Here is a 24,610-nt window from a genome sequence, read left to right as displayed (position 1 = left end):
TATGTAAGTAACAGCCTTGAGTCTATGGGGAAGGTACGAGAACTTTTAGGAGCACTTGCTATGTGTCACCTCTATTAATTCATTAATAGAGTCAGATGGTTAAGATGGTGCTGTTTGTATGATACAAGATGACAAAAGTTCTGTCTTTCTTTGTTCTTAAAGGAAGTTTGAGTGCTTTTTACAGTGTGATACAAAAATATATAAATGCCTCAGTTGGAGATTTTATTTCACCAGGGAGATATAAAGAAAATTCCTGATGAAGGTGTTTGTCTTCCAAGTCAACAAGCCTAACAAAATGCTGAGTCTGATGCCTCTAGACATAAAATCATCTCAAACTGCACTTAAGGCAAAAACCAGAACGGTATTATTGTACTTGGCCCTTTTATAAAAACTGTATTTGGAAATACTCACATTCTCGCACTAGTGGCACATGACAGAGGGCATGGACCATTTATTATGGAATAAATTGACAGAATCAACTTGAGGTCTAATTTAGCTGAGTATGTTAAGACTTGGGCACAAACTGTGACCCAGAAAGTATGGGGAAAGAGAGAAAACCAGTGGGAAACAGTGGGGAATATATTTGTCACTGAGTTATATAGTTTATTCGGTTCTGGGGAAAATCTTCCAATACCACATGAAAGAACACTGGGAAAATGCCATACAGTGAGCCAAAACAGCCCACTCAACACCCAAAACCATAAGAACTTGTCAAGAGCAAAGTGAATGCACCAATGGCACAGTACCTGCTGCTCCTTCTGCTGTTTTTCTAGGAGATGATTGTCCACTTCAAGTTGTTCTTCAACAAATTCTTCAGAACTATTCTGTCTAATACCAATTGCCGGTGTGATTGGCCTAGGCAAGGAACAGGAAGACACTTATTTGTGAAGTTGTCCAATTAGTTTTCTTTTGATAATTTTCATTGAGCTGATGTTGAGTTTAGAACTGAAATCTTTGTTAAATGTGAAGCATGTTAATAAAAAGCCCAATATTGTGTGACGCCCAAGTCTCACTTTAAAAAATCCTGTCTAGACTAAACATTAACTATGCTTTTAGCAACTAACATTTTTTGGTTGATATCAATCTTTCCTTAAAATTAGAAAGTAGTCAAAAGGAAAAATATTTCAGGCATTTTCAGCAGACTAGAGCTGGTTATGGTCACAAAGAACTCACCATCTCTCTGACAGATTGGTTTGAATTAGATGGTGAAGAGTGATAGAGGAGAAAAATAATGTCTATAATGTTGTGGAGGGACAAATTGAACTCTGACTCTAATGAAGCATAATACAGCATGCATGAACAGATCTTATTTCATAGGAAACGGGCTTAGAGCCTTAATTTAGTCACTTGCTAATAATCTCTACCGAACATTAAAAAGTCCTGGGTTTAATAAAAGTATTGGTTATGCAACATATTACTGTACGTTCTATATCCCACCTCCATTTAACACCATTTTACACTGATAATCTTTTTGTTTGTCAGTCTGGCTCTGTCTGTTAACATCAGCATGGCTTAATAGGATAAGATTTGTAGAGCAGAACTGTTGTTGATCAGGACTCAGCATTAAGACAATATGTGTTTCAGGGAAGTTCATTTCAAACCAGCTGTGCCCTGGTCCCACAGAGAAAGTGTCACAAAGACCTGGAATACATTCTGTGCTATAGTTTCATCCAGCTCATGTTAAGATCATGATGTGAATCAAAGCACAACAAGTGGGGATGACTGAGATACAGATTTCAGAATCTCACTACTGATCCAAAAAGGCATATGTGGACAGGCACACTTGCCCAGAGGTGCTTATGGTCCTGCCACCTCTTCTCTGCCCTCTGTTCTGGAGGTTCCTGTCTTCCTCCTCTGCCCAACTCCCACATGGTTAATGCACCAAAACGCACTCATGAAAATTACTCTCAGTCTGTACCTGTCTAGAAAGTTCCTGCTTTTATACTTGATGGAGGGCTTGGTGTGCCAAAAAGCTGCTGCTTCTGTCTTCATCAGCTGAGGAAAGGTAACAACTCTACAAGCATTTCTTCCATCACTAATGCCAACCTACCCCTTCTTACCTAGCCATGAGCACCACCTCAGTGTGCTGGTACAACTCCTTCTGCAATGCAGTGATGAACCAGACCAGAGAACTGATCCAAGTTAAAAGTTACATCTCTCCTTTCTCCAGATAATTTTAACAAGGATTACTTTGGTGGCCTGTTCGATATATAAGCACATAAAAATTTGTCTTGGCACAGATGAAGAGGCAGAGAAAGGACCAGAATGAATGAGCTACTCAGACTGATGCTGCCATTGCAAACTGATGACCACTGCAGAAGAAATGATGGCATAACAAAAGAAGTTATCTTTCCCTGCCAAATTTTGCCTTACTTCTATTCTTTGGAGATCGTAGTTGCAAAACCAGTTCATTTAAATTGGCTAAACCAGCATCCCATTACATAGAAGCAGATCAGCTGTGAGTCCCTAGACCTATCCAATGCCCATGCATACCTGCCACTCTAAAGCAGAGTCTTTGTGCAAACGTAACACATAAAGTACGTGTACAGACAAGACAGACAAACTTTTGTAGCTTGACTGACTGACTGAGATAACTTCTCACCTGTCTTCTGTGTTTCCAATCTTCATCTTTGCCTCTAGTCCAAAGGGAGGTGGAGGAATCTCCTCCTTTACTTGTTCTCTTTGTTCTTTGGCAGCAGAAAAAGTTACAGGGAAACTCCTTTCTTTTAATTGACTGTTCTCTAAGCAACAGGAAAAAGGTCAATGAAAACAAAGTTTTATAGAATGAATAAATGAAAGTAAACATCACAAAATAAATTAGAAATGTTTATATTTTCAACAACATATGCAAGATTTTGATTTTTGAAAACACTTCATAGAATACAATTGAGTTAAGTAGGTAGAAGGATGCAACCCATGGAAAAAAAGAGGATCCTTATCCTCAAGCCTAGTTGCTGGAAATAAAGAAAGGGTAGATGGCACTATTTGTACTCCTTGCCTCTGTCAATTTGTAACACTTGGTTAATGTGTTCATTGCTGAACTATGCAGTGAAGACACTTTGCTAGACTGTACTGAGCTACTCATGTGTCTGTAATTGCGACCTGCAAGCCAGTTCATTAAACAGTTTAACAAGCAGTATTTGTACACATGAGCCTTTCTAACAGAGAATTTTCTATTCTATTTTCATTCTATTCTATTTCACAAAAATGAACCTTGTCAGCTGCCTTGCACCACAATACAGCTGAGGAGGCAGAGGTGACACAGCAGGTTGACAGCAGCAAGGGACACAGAACCCATGTGTCCCTCCTCACAGTCTCATGTGTGGGGCTATGCTGTCTCCAGAATGTAATAGAAGTGCCCCAAGACTGTAACTTTTAACTAGCGCTTCCCAGTGCAAGGCAAGAACAATGTGTCCAAGCAGTTGTGGAATTCACCTGTGTTTTCTTCTCTGTTTTCTTCTTGAGCCTCTTGTCCAGTAAGTTTTTTTGTGGAGCTCTCAGTATGCTGAAGCAGTGGCTCAGTGCTTATCCCTTTAAATAAGAATGTGAAGTGTTATAGAGGCTGTTGTTATGCTCATGTTTATATCCCCATTTAGTAAAAACCCACGCTTGTCACAAGTTAGGAAGGTCTCAGTTCAGCCCAGTCTACAATCAGACATTTAGCTGAAGCATATTTCAAAGGCAACTGCACTGACCAGCTTCCAGCTAGGAGTTAACCTGATGTACTAAGGTCTCTGTACCTTCCAGCCTTAGTTTAGCACACATGAAGCAGATCTAAGTTAGTGCTGCTGTCAAAAAGAGCAGTCATACCTCCCCCTGTCCTCATGTGTTCTTGCTGTCAAGTTCATGCTGTCCTCATCCACTCCCCCCCCCCCCCCCCTTATTTTGTGCTGGCAGGAGTATTCCTGAAGCTCTCTGATAAACTTCACTGAGCAACTGACCCGGGTTCAGGTTAACTCAGCAAGAAATAATAGTGTCAGGCACAAGAAAAGAGACAAGACTCTTTTAATGAGAGTATCAGTCCTGAGCTAGCTTGAAGAATATGAAATTAAAGTTTCAATTGTACTACTGACTTTCTCACATCATCACGGGCAAGCCTTGCTATAAAAATTCAAAGGAGTCAGGGATGCTTGTCTGAATTACATCCTCTTCCCTTTTAAGTGGCTTTATTCCCACTTCTTTTTGTTCCTCTTCCCCCCATTTTGAAATAAACTTTTAATGTGTTGCAAATTGCTCTTTCTTCTTTCTCACCCTTTGGTATCTACCCACAGAAGACAAGGCTGGCAAAGTGTTACAAAGAGAAGACATCAAGTAGCAGCTTACATTGGTTTTCCTCCTAAAAATGCAACTCCATATCAACGTGAGAAACACCAAGATTGATGACAAAAACCATCAATCTTGGTGTTTCTTAGTTAAAGAAACATGTTCTCTCACCTTAGGAAACTATATCCACTTCCTACTTCTTATTCTTCTCTCCCTAAATATAACATACTCCCTACTTCATATCACTTATTTTTTCCAATTTAATGACTGTCTGCTCCATTTATATATAAGGTCCAGTTTCTCTGTCAGTGTGAGAGGCAGTATGACTATGATTCAAAAAGTAAAAAAAAAATCAAGTCTGAAATACTCCAAAACATTTTATAACAACCAACCATCAAAACAAAACACCTTCCCCTGACCTGCAATAAAATCAGTAACAACCATTAGCAAGCACAAAAATTCACAGGAGTTGCATGATAGTCTTAACTTGAGATTTCCAGTGCTTTTTACCCACCTGAATCTGAGAGCTGCACATGCTCTCCTGAGATTTCTGAACTGCTCTCATTTGGCATGAACAGCGGGGATCTGCTTTGCTGAGCAGAGCACATTGGCAAGGGAGAGGTCTGTAAGCGCTCCAGGCTCTCAACTTGGGAAGAATTTTTTGCTGGAAACTGGACAGGAATGGAAGTAGCTGGAAAGTATGGAAGGGGTGGCATTGTGGCTACTAGGTGAGAAATAGAAAAGCCTAAAAATAATTACCAGAGAAGAAAAATTAGAGAAGAGTCAGACAAATACCTTGTACCAACCTAGAAATCTCCTGCTGAACTGGTATTGCACAGAAACAATGTTGCTTTCTATTTACCCAGTGGTTTGATGTTCAGAGTGAAATAACCAAATTCTGTGTTTGTTGTTTCATTTGAATTGTAAAACATGCTTGCTGCAACTATCAGTCATAACTAAAATTATTGTTTCCTACAGGGATGCTGAATTAAAGAGCATGTATAAATTCTGAGCATGTAAAACAAGGTTTTCCCCTAGAATTCCTTAAGTCCTTCAGCAAATAAAAATTAAGTATTGCAAAGTATCTCTGAGGCACTCCTCAATGCAAAAGAGGGGAAGATATTCCTGGTTACATATTTTAGTAGAAGACTTCCAAGTGGAAAAGATATAAGCAGTTCTGCAGAGGGACTAGATGCCAGGCTCACTAGTTCCAGGATAGAAACCCCTCTAAGAGCTTACAAGATTAGGCTCGCTTCTTAGTTTCTTTCTCCACACCATGATTCCTCTTTGTCCTGTGACCTGACTTCAAACAGAACAGTAGAGAGTGCCTGCAACTGGAATTGCCTCACCCCTAGTTAAGGCACGTTTTGAAAGAAGGCTGCTCTGTGGATCCAAATGCTGTCAGAAACTATCTCAAAAAACACCAAAACTCAACTTGCTACTTCTGGACAGATGCTCTAACCACACAGCTAGCAGGTGGGCAGAGCCACTTCTGTCTGTGTTACCATGAGGCTTGAAATTAGAGTGAGAAAACTGATGCCAAATCAATCGCAGATGCAAGCAGGGGATCTCTTAGGCTGCCTTGGCTCCTACCGCATGGGTTAGGTTCCTCCTCAGAAGGTTATCTGAGGAGCAGCAGCAATCCGAGGATCACCTTATCTTCCTGCGCCCTTATGATGCTCCCTGTTACGTAGAAGCGACCCTGCCAAAGCCAAGCCAGTGCTGCCACCAGTCTACATGATTTCCCTAAATACTCCTTTCACCATGGGGTCACATGCTGAGGACAGGGTGGGAAGGAGGCAGGGGGCTCCTCTTTTTCTGCTTGCTGAGCAGATGATGTTTTCTAGCAATGCTATTAGTATGGTGTGGTTAAAATGAAGCTGTTGAAGGAGTTGTATCATGGTGTGAGGAACAGGCAGCTGTACCATTAAATATATGAATTGATAACAGAAACATGGTGCATTGACTTTCTTTCTCTTCTTTTTTCTATTAAAAGCTGTAACTTTCATATATAGGTACAGGAAAAAAAAAGGCTACTTCATCCTTTTTGTAATGCTCACCATTATACTGTAATTTTCTACAGTACCATTCAAATCTATATTTAACAGAAGACTCCTGCACAGGAAACTGTTATTAAACATAAATGACTCCTCTTAATGGTTCTGAAATTTTAATATACAAAGGTGAAAAGAAGTGTTTTCTGGGGTTTACAGCTTGTGTGTAATGTGTGTAAAGAAATCAATGTTTTAGCCCATCTGCCAGAGGAAGAGCCCCCAGCCACTGAAAACAACTATAAAACCTTCTATTTCTTTAAGGAACTGTGCATTTTACTGCTGGAGTGCAAGCATCACCAAGTGAGGGTGCTGCAGCATCAGGAGGGATTCCCCAAGTACCTGGATTGTAAAGTGCAATGATTTTCTGCTGTTTAGCCACCAGCCTTTGCAGCTGCTCCATCTGCTGCCTCATCACCTGGTCCTGCTGCTCTGGAGTCTGAAAATGTCATGAAGATATAGTATCAAACTACATTTCTGGATGGTTTTTAAACAGAAAGAATCACCATGTCTGGACTTTAGGGGTAGGTATTTCTTAAAGTGTATTAGTTTTAATAAAGAATATTGACATTTGTATTTAAGTGTCCATGCAGATGGACACTTCTCTCCCTTTTGTGCTTTAGCTTCTGTGGAAGGAAATCTCAGCACATAGACCAGAAGAAAATGGTGGCTGATGTGAGGCTGAGTAGCAAAACCTGGCAAGGCACATTACACCTGCACGATGTCAGTGTACCCTTTGAGTTGTAAAATGGCAAAAGATTTTTGCAAACTAACCTGTTCTGTGTTTTTGTAGGTGGAAGCACGGTGGTTCACCCCAGGCTCTGAGACACGGAGCAGAGGAGGAGTCAACATTTCCAAGGTGTCACTTGCATCGTGAATTCCAGCTTGGGTTACACTGGAAGCCAACTTTTGAGGAAAAAAATCAGAGCTGGCCAAATAATGTAATTCCTTTGCATGCTGAAAAGCTTGGTTGTGGCCCAAGTCATCTGTTAAGACATTACAGTTGTCCACCATGCCATTGGCTTCCGAACTGTATAAAAGTGGACACTGCTTGCTGGAGGACTCACTCCTATTCTCAACCCAACCTTGGGTAAAGGAAGGCATGACCTTCTCAATTATTATATCGGAAGATGGTACCATGCTTGCCAGATCACTAGCAGTCTGCTGTGACATATGATCTTCCTCCTTAAAAGCATCTGCTTCCATGTCCTGCTTTCTGAAATCCATGTTAAGGATGTGCAGTAAAAATCATCATGAAAAATTGTGTCACACTGGCATAGTAAATCCTGTGATTTGTCTTCTTTCTTCTCTTTTTTTTTTGTTATCCAAGAGATTATTCTTTTTAGCCCACGCTGAATGTAGAGTATCTTCTGACTTCAGAAACTGTAAAACATACAACTATGTTTATATATTTTATATATGTATAAGTATATTTAAAAATATTTATATTTTTATATACATATAAAAATACTGTTAGAACACATGCAATACAAAACCCCCATAAAATCACAATACTTCTGCCAGCAAAGATGGCTTAGATGTACTGCCTCCTCTCTCACTATTAAATCCTAAAGTTCAGACAAACAGGAACAGATGTAACTTAATTAAAATAAAAATCAACTCATTCACCACTAGAAGCATTTGCTAAAGTATCCTGACCTTGTCTTTCCGCTAGATCTTCAGCCTTTAAATTCAGAGAAAGTGCTTAATGTCCAAAGATGACTGCAGAAAGCAAGGAGTAGAGACAACAGGGGGAAACAGGAGAAAACAAATGGCATGTGAAAAAAATCAAACAAAAACATCACTAGAAAACTGGCTGATATTTAAGTAGCTCAGAAGAATGTTTATTTCAAATAGATAGAATGACGCGGCTACAGCTTGCATCCATTCTCCCTGAGACCAGTATGGCTGAGATGGCTGCACACTACAAACTCTTCTTCCCCCCTTTAGGCACTTGGCTCCAGTCCTTCTGAGGCCAGGGCCAGGCGTTTGCTACTTACCTTAACAAATTGGAGTAGGAGAATACATTTCAGCAGCTGAAGCTAGTGAGCTCCCCATCTTGTTTGCTATGGAGGGATTCAAAGGTGGTTTATTTGCACTTTTTGGGAAATGTGGAGTCTCCAAGAACTTAATTTGCTTGCAAGAAAATGATTTAATGCCTTCTTCCTACTTTAATGTAAGCGGTTTGCGTAAGAAGTATACACACTCTACCAGGTTCGATACCTGCTTTGATTGATGCGTCATGCGTAGCTACGGAACATTATCTTGTTTGCAGGCTTAAACTCCGTTTAGAGTAATCTACAGCTCCTCTGGAAACATTTTGGAAATAAGTCCAGGCTGTCTGTGCAGATGCTTATACACTAAAATAAGAACCCTGGAGAATGGATCTTCAACAAGAGTGAAAAGGAAAAAAAAGGAAGCAGGTGTAGTGAAGGCAGAGAACTGGATATATCAGAAAGGATGGGCTAAGAAATCACATCTAGAGAAAAGAGTAGAGACCATATTATATCGCAATTCCCTCCAAAGCCTAAGAGGGAACACCAAGACCCAAGTCTCCCTGTTCCTCTGCTGTTAGCAACAGTATTGGTTGTATCCTGGTATTGCACAGGTGTGGATATGATAATTTGCTTCTCCTTCAGATCCCCACCTCAGGTCGAACTCAAGTGAAGCTAAAAGTTCCAGCCTGTAAGGGGTTTTTCTGAATATAATGCTATTTGGAAGTTTGTTGCGTTCTTTTTTTGTTTGGTTGACTTCCTTTTTTAAAACTTAGGAAACAACACATACCCACAAAAATCACTGAGCTATTCATGAAGTACAAAGTTCAAATGCTGAGCAGTTATCAGCTGCCAACATGAAGGTTACTCTCAGTAGTAAGGAGCAATACAAAGACTGTTGGTGGCCTGTCCCACTGACATCACATTTTGTATTAGGTGCATGGAGACTCCATGTCCTGGTCATGCTTTCTCCAAAATACAAACGAAGGAAATATAATCTGAAGACTAAGAATGGTGGGATCTGTAAACAGCAATATTTGCCAAGAGTATCTCCAAACACATACTTCACTTTAAGCACTGCAGGGAATTAGTCAGCAGAAGCTCTCACCCACAGCCCTGATCCCCGCAGTTCTTCCTGGACTGCACCATTCAATCAAAGCCACGCCAAGCCTCCCCATCTCCAGGCAACAAAGTAATCCTTCAGTAAATATGGCCAAAGCTGCAAAAATGCTCCCTGTGAGGTAGATATACCTTTGCACAGCGCACCTTGACAGCTGGCCGGAGCAAACGAGGAAATATGGTACAGGCTGACGACTGCCTTGTGAAGTGTCTGTGGAGATTCTCCATTTTAGCAGATTTTCTTTCATTTAAAAACTATTATAAAGACTAACATGTTTTATCTCAGGTAGTCTCCTAATAAATATTTGACAAAATAAAAAAGTAAAATACTTTACACTTTCACAGAGCCTTCCACCCATGTAATTTTAAAGCACTCAATGTGTTAACTGCTTGCAGATAGTCAGGATGTCTATGTATTTGTTACCTGATCTTTGATACTGCTAAATCCTCACAAATTCCCCTGAAAACAAGTACAAATCTAACTGAAAGCCCTGACAGTTTTATTAAGGTCCCCCAAAATAACTTTAGGAAGTTAACCGTATGTGCTCAGGTCTGCAGGCCTCAGCTGAAGCCTCAGACCCAGCCTGGCAGCCCTGCCAGAGCTGCCAGTGATAGGCACACAACAAGGAAGCCCTCTTTCCATAGCACTGTCTGAAAGACTTTTGGGAGGAGAATTTTCCTAAACCCTGGAGCAGTTGCCCAAGTGTCTCCTTACTGGAGACAGCAGTGAGAAGTTATTATTTGTAAATCTTGCTTTTTAAAATTGTATTATTAAGAGGGGAGCAACAGCCATAAACTTGATGCATATAGGTAAACAGAACAACAAGACCTGAATCAGTGAGAATAATTTTCTTTTGAGCAGCACAGAATATAAAATAATCAACAAGAATTGAAGTGCTGAACTTGTCCTGCACCCACTGACTCTCCAAAACCTGATGAATTTTTTATTATTCTATATCTGCATTGCTCTGACACCTAGCAATCCCAGACACAGCTCTTGATCCTTCTCTGCTGGGAATGGTACAACCCCATAACAAAATTACAGGTATTTTATAATCTTCTGCAAACTTATTTGCATAAGTTTGCAGCTGCTTCATGGGTTATACTTGGCTTCTGTAAGCGTGAACATACAATATAGAAAACAACAATAACATAAAAAGGATTAAGTTTGTCCATTAATTCCCATCAACTTCTGTATGCTTTGGGACATGTCTAAAATGATACAATGAAAAATATACATGAACACAAAAAATACATTATGTTTTTTCTTTCAAATATACTGAATAATTTCCAAAAATACTAAGCTAGCCAATTCATTTTACAAGGGAAAACAGCTATCAGTAATACCACAGCAGTATCTAGCTCTTCACACTTCAGAGTGACTCAAACGAAAAGCAAGACTGGTATCAACCTAAACAAAATGGAGTTTCCAGATAGTCATATTTAATTGTAATATTCAAGCCTTTTGTTGTAAGAAATGTGCTGAAAAATACATTTAGAAGGTGTATTGGATAATGATGGGTTTTAAAGTTATTAATGAGTTTGTGATATTTATATTTGCTTATTTTTCGTTATACTTTGAGATTTTTTTATTCTTATGCAATACGCAATTTTTTGATGATGTAATAGGAAATCACGCATTTATTTAAGGTGAGGAACATAGCCATTTACTTGTATTCATTTCTTACTTGTCCCATATGACCACAATGGCTGGTGCATTTGACAGCTACTATTTGATGACTGATAAAACTCATTACTGTGATCGCTGGCATCAAACAGTGGCAAATTATTTCTAATCTATTGTCGGTTCTGCATGTGTTGTCTCAATATTTGCTATTGGAACTTTGTTGATGCCACTGAAGTCAAAAGGAACAGTGCTGAAGCCCTTCCTGTGCGGTGAAGCAGCACTGCTCCTAGCCCCCATACACGAGCAACTCGGCTGAACCCTGGGCTACCGCCTCTGCTGTGGCAACATCTTTCTGCAAAGTCTGCGTACCTTAACATTGGTGCTTCTAGTATTTTCCTTTCTTTCTCCAAGTGGATTCCAGGTCTCCTCCCAGCAAGATGCTGCCAGCTGCCTCACTAGCAAGATGGAGTCTGTAAAAGCAGCCAAAACGTGGAGCATAAACTCATTTTCCTCTATTTTCCAAATCACCCCTTTTCACTCAGGAGCCAGCAGCATGGTCAGCTGTCTGCCCCAGCCAGCCTGTGCTGCAGCGTGGAAGCACACAGCAGTAATGTGACCTCCGTACTCAGCTTCTGGTACTTGCTCCTACTTTTTTTGGATAAGCAGCTTCAGGTGGAGCTCATAACTTCCCCAGCACCTTGCTGCAACTGCCTAACGTGAAGGCTTGCCCTTCCTGAATCAGTTACTTGTTCGTAAGGTTTGTTTACTAGTTTTGAGTGTACACTACCAGCAACTTAGTAACAGTATCCACAATTCCATGTTATAATCTAGTTGACATGAGTTACTCTCATTAAAGCTCATTTACCATCTGCCATTTAGGATACTCAAGGGTGCTTGAACTGCATATAATTTATCCTGGCCTCTGTAAAGGCAGGAGAAAGTACCCTGTCTTTACTCCTCTGTAAAGACAGGAGAGATCTCTGTTGCCTTGCATATTGCTTATTGAAGTTTCCCCATGGCAGAATTACTGCCACAGCTGAAAACTTCTGAATCAGTTTGTTTTGTTTTGTTTTCTCTTTGCAGCAGAACCAATACCTCCCTAAGACAAAACAGTAGGCATGGGCAACTCAATGAAACTTTACCCTTTGAATAAAACAGTAATTAAAAGCAGCTTGAGCACAGACTTTGACTTTCCCCTCCTGTTGTTCATTTCTATAAATTAAGCCCTAGACAGAAGAGGAATTCACCAAATAGCTGAAATTCTGAAATGGGCATGTGATGCTTTTTCCATTCTACAATCTGTTGCTGTGTCTTAAAACAAAAGAAGTTTGCAGGTAGGGCTAAAAAGGGCCAGAGTTTAATGCTCTGCAGACACTGGTATCTGCTATGAAGGAAAAACAAGATTTCTGTTAACTGGAGGATATCTCCACCATCCTAGAAAGAAAGCTCAAGTAATTGGTAATGTGTACTGATATAAATCATAGAATCCAAATGGGTACATATTTTCCAATTACAAAGGCAATTCAAACCCACAACAATGCAAAAAGATCTGGCTTTGGGAAAAAAAGTAAACTGCGTGACTGTCTTGTGCTCTGTAATATGTCTCTGTTCATTCAGGGTGCAAATAAGCTTTTATGACATCTACAAAGTGATAACATCTATCTAAGGTCTGACATTCCTGTGCACCCCTTGTGATGGAAAACCAGTACAGATACTGCATTATGCTTTCAGACAGTTTGTACGGGTTTTAACCACTAGAGGGAAATCTTTCACTGTTCTGAGAGAGCAAACAGACTAAAATCGAAGCACACAGGTTATTCTTTAAAATGTAATAATAAAAATAATTTTACATCTAAAAGAAACGCATGCTCTCTGAAATAATTTTAAGGGATTCTTAGAATAGTTTCAGTTTCTCACAATATGTTGTAGACAGATGATTCCAATACATCATAATTCACTTAGGACGCATTAATAAGACTATTTTAACTTTCATAATGGGTCTTTCTTAGAAATCAAACTTAGAAACCAGATTCATGCATTCTAACAAACAGTACATTATCTGTATCTTGTATTAGCTTTTCTCTTCCACTCTGTATTTTTATAATGTAACAAGGAACATAGAAATTGTTTTTATAAAAACATACTTGATACTATCAAAAATAATAATAGATTATGTGGACTAGAAGCAAAACTTGTTCTGATATCTACCAGAAATTCACAGGTTAAAAACTGAATACTAACAAAAGATGAACTAAGAAAATCAAGGATAGCAATTAAAGTTCCAATTGTAACTACTTTAATGGCTTCTTATCTCTCTAAAAGTTTTTCAGAAACAGGACCAGAAAACACAAGAAGACCATGGCTGGATCATCCAATCCAGGCTAAGAAACAACAACAAGAAAAAAAATAAATCACACATTTTTCTGGTAATTAGATAGGTTTTTTCCTTTATAATTCCTAACCACTAGATAGCACAAATTCTTCACAAATAAAACTACAGTGTACTGTACTATCAGGACTGTCTATGGTTGATGTAAACCAAGATCACAGATATTTTCTATTTTGAAGAGAAGCTCTATCCTCAATGATCACCCATTGTTTCTTATAGAAGGAGCTGAGTGTTCTCTACTTCCCCTAATTCTCAGTGAATCACAAGTTTATCATAGAATCATAGAATGGGTTGAGTTGGAAGAGACCTTAAAGATCATCTAGTTCCAACCCCCCCGCCATGGGGTGGGATTACAGATTAAATATATATATTGGTAAATTAATTTGTATCAACTAAAAGAAATGTCTAGGAAGGACAAAGCTATGCTAAAACTGAATTAGAGCTTTGGAAGAATATTAATTTGACCGCTTTAGCTCAGATTTATACATATAGATCAAATTGGCAATGAAGTAGTTCAGTATGTATCTAATAATAAGGCAATTAAAATAAAGGGAAGATGATGATTCTACTAAAAATATGAATGGCACATCTAGATACCATCAATCCAAAGAAAACTGACTATGGATATCAGCAAGAAAATTGTACAAGCGACAAGGTTTTCAGTTTGTAGGAAAAAGGATCCTGAATTGGTGGATAAGAACTTTCACCATCAAAATAACTTTTTGTTTTCTTGACTAAATAAAACCCAGATGCTTTTCAACTCAGGTTAGATAACGGACTTCTTTCAACCAAAAATGGAGAATTTCTTTTAAGGAACTTGTCATAAAAGGAACTTAACTATGTTCAAAGCTGCCCAGAGAACAGCTCCTTGTTTAGTAGTCACATCATTACCACCAGGTCCCATGTCATTCACCTACAGTAGAAGAGACGTCATTTAATTCCTTCTTCAGCCTGAAGGACCTGCAACTACACTGCTGAGAGAAGAGAGAATTAAGAGCTATTGATTGTAGTACAATTTAAGTGTGAAACATCCTCCTTTGCTTTGTTTTTTAGAGCTGTATTTTGCATAAACAGCTTCAAAGAGGGTATGAGCTCCTAACCTACAGGTGGTGGCAGGAGGTAGTAGGAAGGAATAATGTCCTGACTGCTCAGCAGCAGCATTAAAAGCATTATAAGCCTCTTTCAGTGGTTTTGTGAAATCATTTCCTTAGTTTTTATTATAGTATCTGAAAACTAACTGGAAATGTCAAAGCATTTTAGATGTTTCATGAGACAAACTGTTTTGACATATTTAAAATGTTATCATTTTAACTTAATCTAGAACTACTTTTTCCAATTCTGTCTAAATTCTGAAAGCTATGAGTACCATCTTCTTGCTACTTTTGTGGCAAACCCCCCCAAATTTTCACAATCCTAGTTAACAAGATTGCCCCACAAAGATCCAAAGCAGAGATTGGTCTAAATAATAAAATCAGAGATATATATGTACTTAATCATTACCAATAACATTCCATCATGAAAATGTTCCTCTTTAGACTGTTTTTTTTCCCGTTTCTCTTCAGTTCTCTCTCATTATCTCCAACTGCTATCTATCTTTGCATATAATTTCCATTTTCTTTCCTCTGCCTTTCCTTGCTAGTAGCAAGGCCCAAATGACTTTGATCTCTTCTGTCCACTGTGACTCTCTTTAAGGTTCACCAGATTATAGTGATCATTCTTCTAAGAAAATTAATATATGAATAGAATAGGTAAGACATAAAATTTAATTACCACGGGAAGAAAGTTGACACTTTTTATGGAGAGCCGATTAATAAATTAGGTCCATTTTCAAGATGATACATGTCAGAAAACAGATATAGCTTTAGGCTGTCTGCACTGAGATACTATGCCTTTATTTAATGCTGTGCACTGATGACCTACTTCCTTCTAAACTGCTTAAATGAGAAGTGTCAAGCAGGGCCACCATGGAGCCTCCAAAAGCAGAATGGAACTCACTAACAAGCAGAGTCTTTGTACGTGCAACCAATACCACAACCCAGCTCCCAGTTGAAGGAAGATATGTATTGTCTTCTCGAAGCTTATCAGCTGCATCTTCTGTGTGCATGACATGACATGACATGACATGACTCATGTATACTTCTCTCTTTAAATTGGTATGAAATGAGGACCTACATAAGCCAAGTCTTTTTTCTTTAAAAATAACCAACAGAATGCATGCAACAAAAAAGAAAATTGTACTATGTATTTGCTATGCAGTGTACTGCACAGCTACCACAACATGAAAATAGTAAAAAGCAGCATCCATAGCAAGCTATGAAAAGTTACTATGAAAGTAACACCCAAGTTCCTATAAATCTGTGCTCTTTTCATGCCCTAAACTCCTTACACCAACCCCAGTTCGCCTGTCAGTCCTGTTGACATGCTTGCCAAAGGAAAGACAGAATATCTGAGGGCCCATCAGCAGCATCCACTGGCCAACTCGCCACTGCAGCCACCTGCTGCTGAACATTGAGCAGTGAGGTTCTCCTCCTCCACTGCTTTTGCTCTGAACTGGTCTTGAACTTTCACCTTATGGTAGATTTCACAAAAATGTGGTAAGAAGGTGTTGCACATAAATTGAATTTTTAACTACCCACACTTCTGTTCTCTAGTTGCACTCAAAATCTGAGCAAGAAAGCCAGCACCCCATATACTGGAACTGCTGTTCCGCCTGCTCAGCAGCCCCTTGAAAGCCCATCCTATCCTTCACCCTGTTTCTCCCAGAGACAGGGCAATCATTCATGGCAATTGAGATTTTGGCTGTACCTCAAAGCGGGATTTTCAGCAAGACCTTAACATCAGCACAATTCATACCCCACATGCTGTTTTAGTCCTACACATGCTCCACATTCCCCCTTCCCTTAGCAACACTTCTCATCCACAAGAATCAGGGGACAGCTGGGTCCATTTTCTACCTTACAACATCATTTCCAGTGAGCATTCTTCCCTCCCACAGCACAACAGCCAGGTGGCTGTGTTGCCTCCCGTGTGAGGCAGATATCCCAGCACTGCCATTTCTAAGTTGCCAATGTCCCTCATGGTTACCAGGGGCTGGAGACCTGTGAGGCAGCCTCCTCCATGGGGAAGTCCCCGGCTTTGCTTTCTTACCCTTCCCCCCTCACCCCCAAGGGAAGATGTCCTTTCATCCAAGAACTGCTGCACAAGGTCATGGTGCACTCATCCCGCCCCTGAAGTCACCATCTCTTAAAAGAGGCTTATAGGAAAGATGGGGAAAGACTTTTTTAGTGGGACCTTGTTGCAACAGGATGAGGGGTAATGGTCGGATGCGGGGAAAATATTCTTCACAATGAGGGTGGTGAAACACCGGAACAGGTTGCCCAGAGAGGCGGTGGATGCGCCATCCCTGCTGGACGTGGTTCTGGGCAACCTGGTCTGGTTGAAGATGTCCCTGCTCATTGTGGGGGGTTGGAGTAGATGACCTCTGAAGGTCCCTTCCAACCCAACGATTCTATGATCTCTACCCAGCATCTGTCAGCAAGCCCTCTCTGAAGTGACAGTGACAGGGTTAGTGACTGTTTTTTGGCCACCATGTCATCCCCTAACCCCACCCTGGCAGCTACTGGGGCGGTGTTTGGGTTGTTCAGTGGCTGAAGGCCAATGCAAGCATGGCAACAGGGCCAGCAGGAGGGCGGGCATATGCTTTGGAGCCTTGCAGGGCGCTGCCCAAGAGCCACCATAGCACTCACTGGGCTTCAGTCATCAACTTCCCACCATAGGGCACACTCCTTCGTGAAGCCTCTGAGGGAGAGAGCTATGTCGTTCAGATATGAGTGATTTTGCATTGAGTGAGAGAATATTTTGAAAGCAATACATTAGCAAGAAACTCTTAGATCTGAGGAGATTTTTTTCCTTTTCAGTTACATTTTTTATTTGTTGAATTCTCTTCCAGAATATCATCAGTGCTATATACAGCAAATGCATGCATCTGCATTTACATAATTTTGTATCATATTCTTGCCTGAGTTGCTATTCAGTCATGATAAATCTATGCAATCTTTATCACACCTGGCACTGATCTTTAAGAACCTCACACTGCACTGTAAGCAAGGATGGATTGCACCATCCAAGACAGCACTCGTTTTGTGCCGCACCATATCAATGGCCTTCCTCAAGGGACGTTCAGCTCCATCACTGTTGTTCTTGGCCCTTTGCACTGCCACTGAACAAGTCAGTTAGTAATCCAAGCTCCACTGTGTCTTCAGCCATGAACATAAAACAAAACAACCAAGGAAAACAGCAATCTGCAAATTGCATTAATTTACACAGTGTAGGAGTGCAACATCCCACACAACAGCAAATCCAGACACATAGTTTATGCTTTCATGCAGCAGAACTGTGGAGGACTGGCAGGTACTCCAGCAGACTCCAAAGAATGGTGCTCCTCTTCTCCCCTCCACCCTGCCCCTCTGCCCTCCAGTTCCTGTTCCTGTCAATCTTGCCATCCCACCATGACTGCTATGGTGTGGTGAAGCTCACTCAATGAGCAGAAGATCCATTGAGGATTTGCTGAAAAGTCACGGCTAGGTAGAACTAATTGCATTTATTATAAATATTCCTATATTCGTAGTGAGCCAAATGCTGACTCAGTAAAACTTCTGATCTAATTAAGCCAGATGCTGTTCTTATTTATAGATATAGTCCTTAATAATTTGTGAAGCTACTAACGTAGATTTTATATATGCACATTTTTGCTAGTAAATCCATTCTTAACAAAACTTCACTAATGGTAGCTAAATACCAAGAAATGCATCAAGTTTTGTCACTGATGAAGTTCCAACAAAAAGTGTCAGAAATCTTGCAGTTCTGTACAGTTTGCTGCCTTTTAAAAAGTGGAGTGTGAATTTCAGCTAGAAAGAAACAACTTTTCACAAAGAGACATCCACCAGGGTATCAGCTATTCTAGAACCTGAATCCTGTGCCTAAAGAAGACAAGAATCTCTCAAGCAAAGCCCCATTCTCTGTTCAGAAAACACTCTCTGGAGATATCATAAAACCTTTCTATGGTTATTTAAATGTTCTCTTTAATTAATAATTTTCTATTCTTCTAATATTCTCTGTTGGCTTTGACCACCCTTAGCCTTGGTATAAGAAGGTCCCAATGAGCAGGGGGAGCGTAGTACTGGGCCTACGAGACCTAGCACCTAAGACCACTATGTCAGCATCCTTAAGCCTGTTTCTTCATTTCTGTTTGTTTTCCTTACTATGCTTCGCTCAAAATGCCATCTCTTTACGTTACTATTGTCACAGTGTGACCTGTCTGCAGCAAAAGCAGAGTGTAGACCTAGACTTAAATAGGATTTCCAGGAGAAGTAGTAGACAGAAACAACATAAACATAAGTAGAATGAGCCTGGACATAACCTGATTAATTTACTTCATATTGTGGGGATATTTCAGTGATGTAGGACACATGAAATGCACTTTTTCTTAGAAAACAAGGAGGGTTCCTCTGCAAACTTCATTTTCCTGATAATTCTAAGAGACTGCACTTTAGAAGATTGTGAATGTTAGAGAGGTGAGCATGATTTCAATTTTCCATGGGACGATGTCATTCTTTTGTTTTAATTCTTTTCCTGAGAGGAGCTGTAGAACGTGGCAGGTCCCTTAAAGGTCAGAGAAGCTCAAACGACTTGCAGTCACAAGCACAGTGACACTGGTATGGGTTGCTCAGTGAGAAGAGTCCTTCAGTAGTAATGGGGTTCAAATTGTATTATATAGTAAAAGAAGATCCATTGTCAGTCAGAGTTTCACTGGTCTGTCTTGAATGATAAATATCAGAGTTTGTCCTTGAACTACGTTTATTGTATTTCTTGTACCTCATGCACCATAGGTCCTTCATTATCTTCACAAAATAACTTCTGAACTTTACTCCAATAAACGCATAAAGCACAGGGTTCATGCAGCAGTGTAAAAATGCTATAGCTTCAGTGGTGTATTTTGCATAGGCCATTATCTTGTCATTTTCACAAGATTTGTCTATCTTGCCCATATTTATGGCTGTCACAAGAAGAACAATATTATAAGGTACCTGGCAAAGTAGGAAAACAGCTACAATTAATACAATCACACGGATTGCTTTGTTTCTTTTGGAATTCTGAGCTTGTTGTAGGGATTTGACTATGAATGTATAACAAAAAATCATGAATATGAAAGGTATGAAAAATCCAAATCCAACTTGTAGACACAACAGCAGTGATTTCAACATCGTGCTTTCAGACATTCTATCGAATTTCTGATCACAAATCTCTTTGGTTTCATTGGTGGAGAAGCTGTAACTTTCGCTGTATAGAAAAGAGGAAGTAGAGACTAAAATTGATGATACCCACACGGCCAAACAAATGAGTTTACTGTATGCGAGTGTTCTCGCCCTGAGTTTAAATGACCTTGTTGCCTGTACAATAGCAATGTACCGGTCCACGCTGATAAAGGCCAGAAGCAGCATGCCACAGCTGAAGTTGATTGCATAGATACCTCTGGTGATTTTGCAAACGAAATCACCAAAAATCCATTCATCGGCAGCATAATTCACTGCCCACAGTGGAAGAGTGAGAACAAACAGTATGTCTGCTATGGCCATGTTGAGGAGGTACACATCCGTCATGGACTTGGTTCTTTCGTATAAAGCAAAGGTCATCACTACAAAGATGTTACCAACTAGGCCAATGATACAAATCAATGAATATGCAACTGGCAGAAATGCTTTTGTGAAGTTCCTGACTTCCAGTTTAGAACAAGGTTGTGTGATTAGAGAAGCGTAGTCTGAATAATATTGATATTCTGCGGTACAAGACTCTGTCTGTAAAAGAAAAGGTCACCAATTAACACAGAGGTATTAATCTCTAATTTCTACATAGTAGAAAGATGATACATAACAAAGTCATACAAATACAGTACTTTGGAAATCTTTCAAAACTTGGTATAAAAGTTTTGATTTGAAATCAAAACAGGGCTTGCTGATCTGAAATACAAGTGAAATTTCCCTTATGATAACTGTAATACTTCTGTTCAGTCCTTCCCATGTCTCAGCTTCAAGCCAGTATCAAACTCATCTAAAGATAGTCCACATCACTATTTTCTCCTTTACACTGTTTTACACTGTTTACAGCAATTACACAGCCCAATTACAAACGCATTTAGCACTGCAGAGGAGACTAACTCAGGAATTTCGTAAAACCTGAATTAAAATACGAACATGGAGATAATCTTTTTTGGTGGACCAAAGGTTTCCATCGTTGTATATGTTATGCAGAAAGGATTAGTCTGCTGCCACAGAAGACCTTATAGTATAAAAGTCTGAATTTGAAGTTGGGGTCTAGACTTCCTTAAGTGTCATCAAGGGGTGGGAACAGGATCTTCTAGCATGTTCTACATTTCATACTAATGTAGCTTGTCTAAATCAAGCCCCAGAATGATTACTTCTCTCCACTCAGCTAGACAGGCAAACCAGGAAGGCTAACCTGAGACACACACCACAAACGCCAAACCTATAGTTACATTAGGAGAGTGCAAACCCAATAAACAGTGTGCTTTGACATCAAACTCTGCTGTCAGAAACATCTCTTCAGCTAATCACTCCTGCGATTAGGGCATTTGAACCAGCAACCTCAAAGAGCTGGGACTTCCAGATCCATTGTTTTATTGATGTGCTAACATAGTTTATCAATTAAGTACTTACACAATTCATTTTGGCAGTACACCTCTCAGAAAGTAAAATATGTTGAGAACTTCAAAATACTTTCCCAAGTATTTCTGTAAAGAAAATAAAGTAGATTGGATTGGGAAACCAGCACAAGACATGTGAACAATTTATTTCAACGATTGGAAATAAAACTTTTCTTCAAAGAAGAATCTCATCACTTTGACTGTATCAACAACACAGAGGAGCATCCCAACAAATCACACATTTCTGCAGCACAACGTGCAGTTGTGGAAAGTGGGTGATTTGTATCAGTATCATTGAAAGCACAGTCTTACCTATGGAATGTTTATTTATGGAGGTAATAAATGATATATGAGAATATGTGACTTCTACTTCACGTTGACTTTGCACCACAAGAAATCAGTGTTTTGAGGGGAATACAGCACAAATAAACAGAACTAACTTAGTATATGCCTTAACAGTAATATGGCACTGCTACTTTTTGATTTTTTGCTCTGGCATTTTATCAGTGTGTCTCAGCACTTTTAACATCACATTACTTGATGTTTTTTATTACACTATTGAGGTTAACTATGACTGCCAGGATAATTGCATTCTTCTGTGTAAAGGATAGTATACAACATATGAACAGACTGAGCACTACTGTTGTTTTTCCTTTGGTCAGCATTCGGGTCTTTGTGTTATAGGCTGCACTTTATGAAAATAATATATTTCTTCATCACTGTGATACTGAAATATTTTACAAACGGTAATTAATTTGCACAACAGCCTGTGGTGAGAAATTATTATTACATTTATTTTACAGGGAAACAACCTGAGAACTGAGTCATTAGAGTAAGTATCCACTTGAAATATTCAGTTTAAGATGCCTGTCCCCCTCAACATCACTTTTAAGAGGGCTTAGCATTATGAAGGGCTTCAGTTGTGTAAAGGATTAAATCCATTGACTCTGGTTGCAGCCAAGCTCAGACTTCTGCAGATCAGACCTCAGAGTCTAAAGTCACAGACAGATAAAATGACGAACATGCCATTGGCAGCTACATGCACAAAGCTGGGCTTAAATGACTTGTTTAACTTTACACAGGAACCCACGGGCAGGAGATGTAGTTCCTCAGCATTCCCCTGCATGAGTTCAGTCCTCCTTTCCATCAGCTGCTCTGTGAGACTGACACATACCAGCAATTCAGTAATTGCAGGGACTGGATGACATGAGGTCCTGTGTTTGCTAATGCTGTGAATGATAGTTTTGTCTAGACTTCGTCTGCTTTTTGTTAGTTGTGTTGCTAATTAGGGAATGTGCACAGGACAACTTTAAGTCTAGCTAAACAAATCCTTCCTGTCTGGGAATTACCTGAATTTTGAGGGAGAGAGAGAAAGACAGATAATCTGTGAAAGTGGGGCAGATGCAGCCCAGATATAATTGGGAAGCTGGGGAGGAAAAGCACCAAACACTCTCCAAAAGCACAGTAAGGATGAGACTCTCTATGACTCTTTCGGGGAGGCTGGCTCATGACAGAAGGCTGCAGATGGGTAAAGAGCCATACTATATGATTTTGCTTAAGCATCACAGCTTCTCTGGTTTTCCTTGCCTTTAAATAAATCTTTAACCACCTCTGCTTCCTCTGCTGGTTTTTCAAAGCTGATTTTTAGAAGCTGCAGGCATATGACAGCCTGAAAGCGCGTGAACACCTTCTGAAGCAGGCTTTAAACACTTTAAAGTGTCTCTCACATGTAGAAAGATAAGGCAAGCAGGTAGGTTGTACAGTTCACCCGGGGCTGTGGTCCCCCCAGACCATCTTTGAGCAACTCTAGTCTCCACCTGCTGCTTTACCGTCCTCTGACCACAGCCAGCCAGATGCCCATGCCCTTGCTAGATGTTTCTGTTACCCTTTGCACTTGGCTGCAACTACAGTAACTCTTCAGTGAGACAGCACTAAATGGGCACTGGTCTAGATTGTTATTTTAGAAACTGTTATTTTATTGTTGTAAGAAAAATATCTTTCTAGGTATACAATATTCATATCTTTCTAGGACATACATGGTTAAAATGCACAAAGAGAGCCCTGAGAGTGTATATTCTCTATAAAACAATCAATCTTCCTTCCACTTAGCCAGATATAAGTAAGTATAATGTGTAGAAGAAGACAGGGTGAAGGCATTTACAAGAAATGCCTGCAGCCTGCAAGCAGGGCTAAGAAAGGAGGTCTCTTCAGATTAGCACTGAAGAAGGGATCTCTAGCCCTCAGAAGAGCTCAGCAGAAGCCTGCAGGGAACAACAGCTACACATGACAGGAGAACTCTGTGCTCTCCCTGATGCCATAGGAATTCACAAAGGCATCACCAGTAACACATTTATTCAGAAAAGGACTTCCACTGTCCGGCAAAACTTCATGAGAATGGTTGGTATGAGAGTAGTAGAGAAGGACTCAACTGAAACCAGAATCACACAGATCAGATTTAGAATCTGATTTAAAGCTCTTGAGCTGATTTCCTTTTCTGAATTTAAAACAGCATTCACTGAAGTTAGTAAAAAGATGCACTGGCTGCAAAGGAAGTGAAATCCGAACTCTAGAAACACAATTTTCTTTTAAATTTAAATCTTTCTAACAGACTTTCAATATGCACCTTTATGATTTATAATCTGCATATTTATGGCTTTTTATAACATTAATGTATTAGGTAATTATGAAAAATACATTTCCACATATATATGGTGTGTGTGTGATCTAACGTTGTTCGTATACTACATATGGACAAATGTCTGTGTATGTGGACACAAACATACTTATGTTCTGACTATTAAGTATAGAAGCCTTGCTTTTTTTAACTTATTATTTTTCCACTTTATCCACATTATCATATTTCTTTTCACTATGAAAGCAATAAGTCAGTACTCAAAAGTAAGACTAAACTACAATCTTAAATATGAATACATCATTTGAACTATACAAGCAAAAGACAATAGATAAAGAAAGACCTCAGGAAACAGACAGAATTCTATAAGGTAAAAAATTCTCAGTACTTGGAGGGAATCAAGAAGTATTTTTTATGCACTGCCCTCCATTGTAAGAACACTCCAACTTAACGTGTTTGGTTTAAAACATTCATCATATATAGATATACATTATAGATCACCTATTTTATTTTAGTACTTACCAGATTTGAAAATGGTCTGAAGATCATGCGAAAGAGGATGTGTGATTCTGTTACATTCTTTTGTGGCTGCCTCAAGCACATTTACCATCAGCCTCAACAGGAGCACACTTTAATTTGAAAAACAAGAAATAAAAGCAATAGTTAAAGGTACAGAGTTAAATTGAAATAATCACCACTTCCTCCTGACAAGCAATAACAATAACCTGCTTTTTTACGTAAAGGAAAATATTTAACCTTATCTGTGCTGGAAGCATGCAACCTGGAAGCAAGTCATTTAGTAATTAGGCTACCTA

The 24,610-nt window shown here is 39.5% G+C and overlaps 2 protein-coding genes across 2 annotated transcripts in view; both read right to left on the bottom strand.

The window, feature by feature from the left end:
- The window catches only part of LOC115613768, a 30,209-nt gene extending 25,338 nt beyond the window's left edge, over positions 1-4,871 (bottom strand). The window contains exons 1-4 of the mRNA XM_030499687.1: positions 4,778-4,871; positions 3,436-3,531; positions 2,603-2,741; positions 747-855 (exon numbers count right to left, since the gene is read on the bottom strand). Of these exons, the coding sequence (XP_030355547.1) occupies positions 747-855; positions 2,603-2,741; positions 3,436-3,531; positions 4,778-4,871 (438 nt within the window). The remainder of the gene's footprint in view (positions 1-746; positions 856-2,602; positions 2,742-3,435; positions 3,532-4,777) is intronic.
- Positions 4,872-19,211: 14,340 nt separating this feature from the next.
- CCR6 (C-C motif chemokine receptor 6) lies at positions 19,212-24,398 on the bottom strand. Its single transcript, XM_030499766.1, has 3 exons — positions 24,318-24,398; positions 21,177-21,250; positions 19,212-20,297 (listed from the first exon to the last, which is right to left on the bottom strand). The coding sequence occupies exons 2-3, from the start codon at positions 21,183-21,185 to the stop codon at positions 19,212-19,214; spliced, it is 1,095 nt and encodes a 364-aa protein (XP_030355626.1). The 5' UTR covers positions 21,186-21,250; positions 24,318-24,398.
- Positions 24,399-24,610: the final 212 nt, after the last annotated feature.

Source organism: Strigops habroptila, chromosome 10 (genome assembly GCF_004027225.2).
Source record: "Strigops habroptila isolate Jane chromosome 10, bStrHab1.2.pri, whole genome shotgun sequence".
NCBI lineage: Eukaryota > Metazoa > Chordata > Aves > Psittaciformes > Psittacidae > Strigops > Strigops habroptila.
Note: the sequence above shows the minus strand (reverse complement) of the source record. Positions and strands in the feature narration are given on the sequence as shown.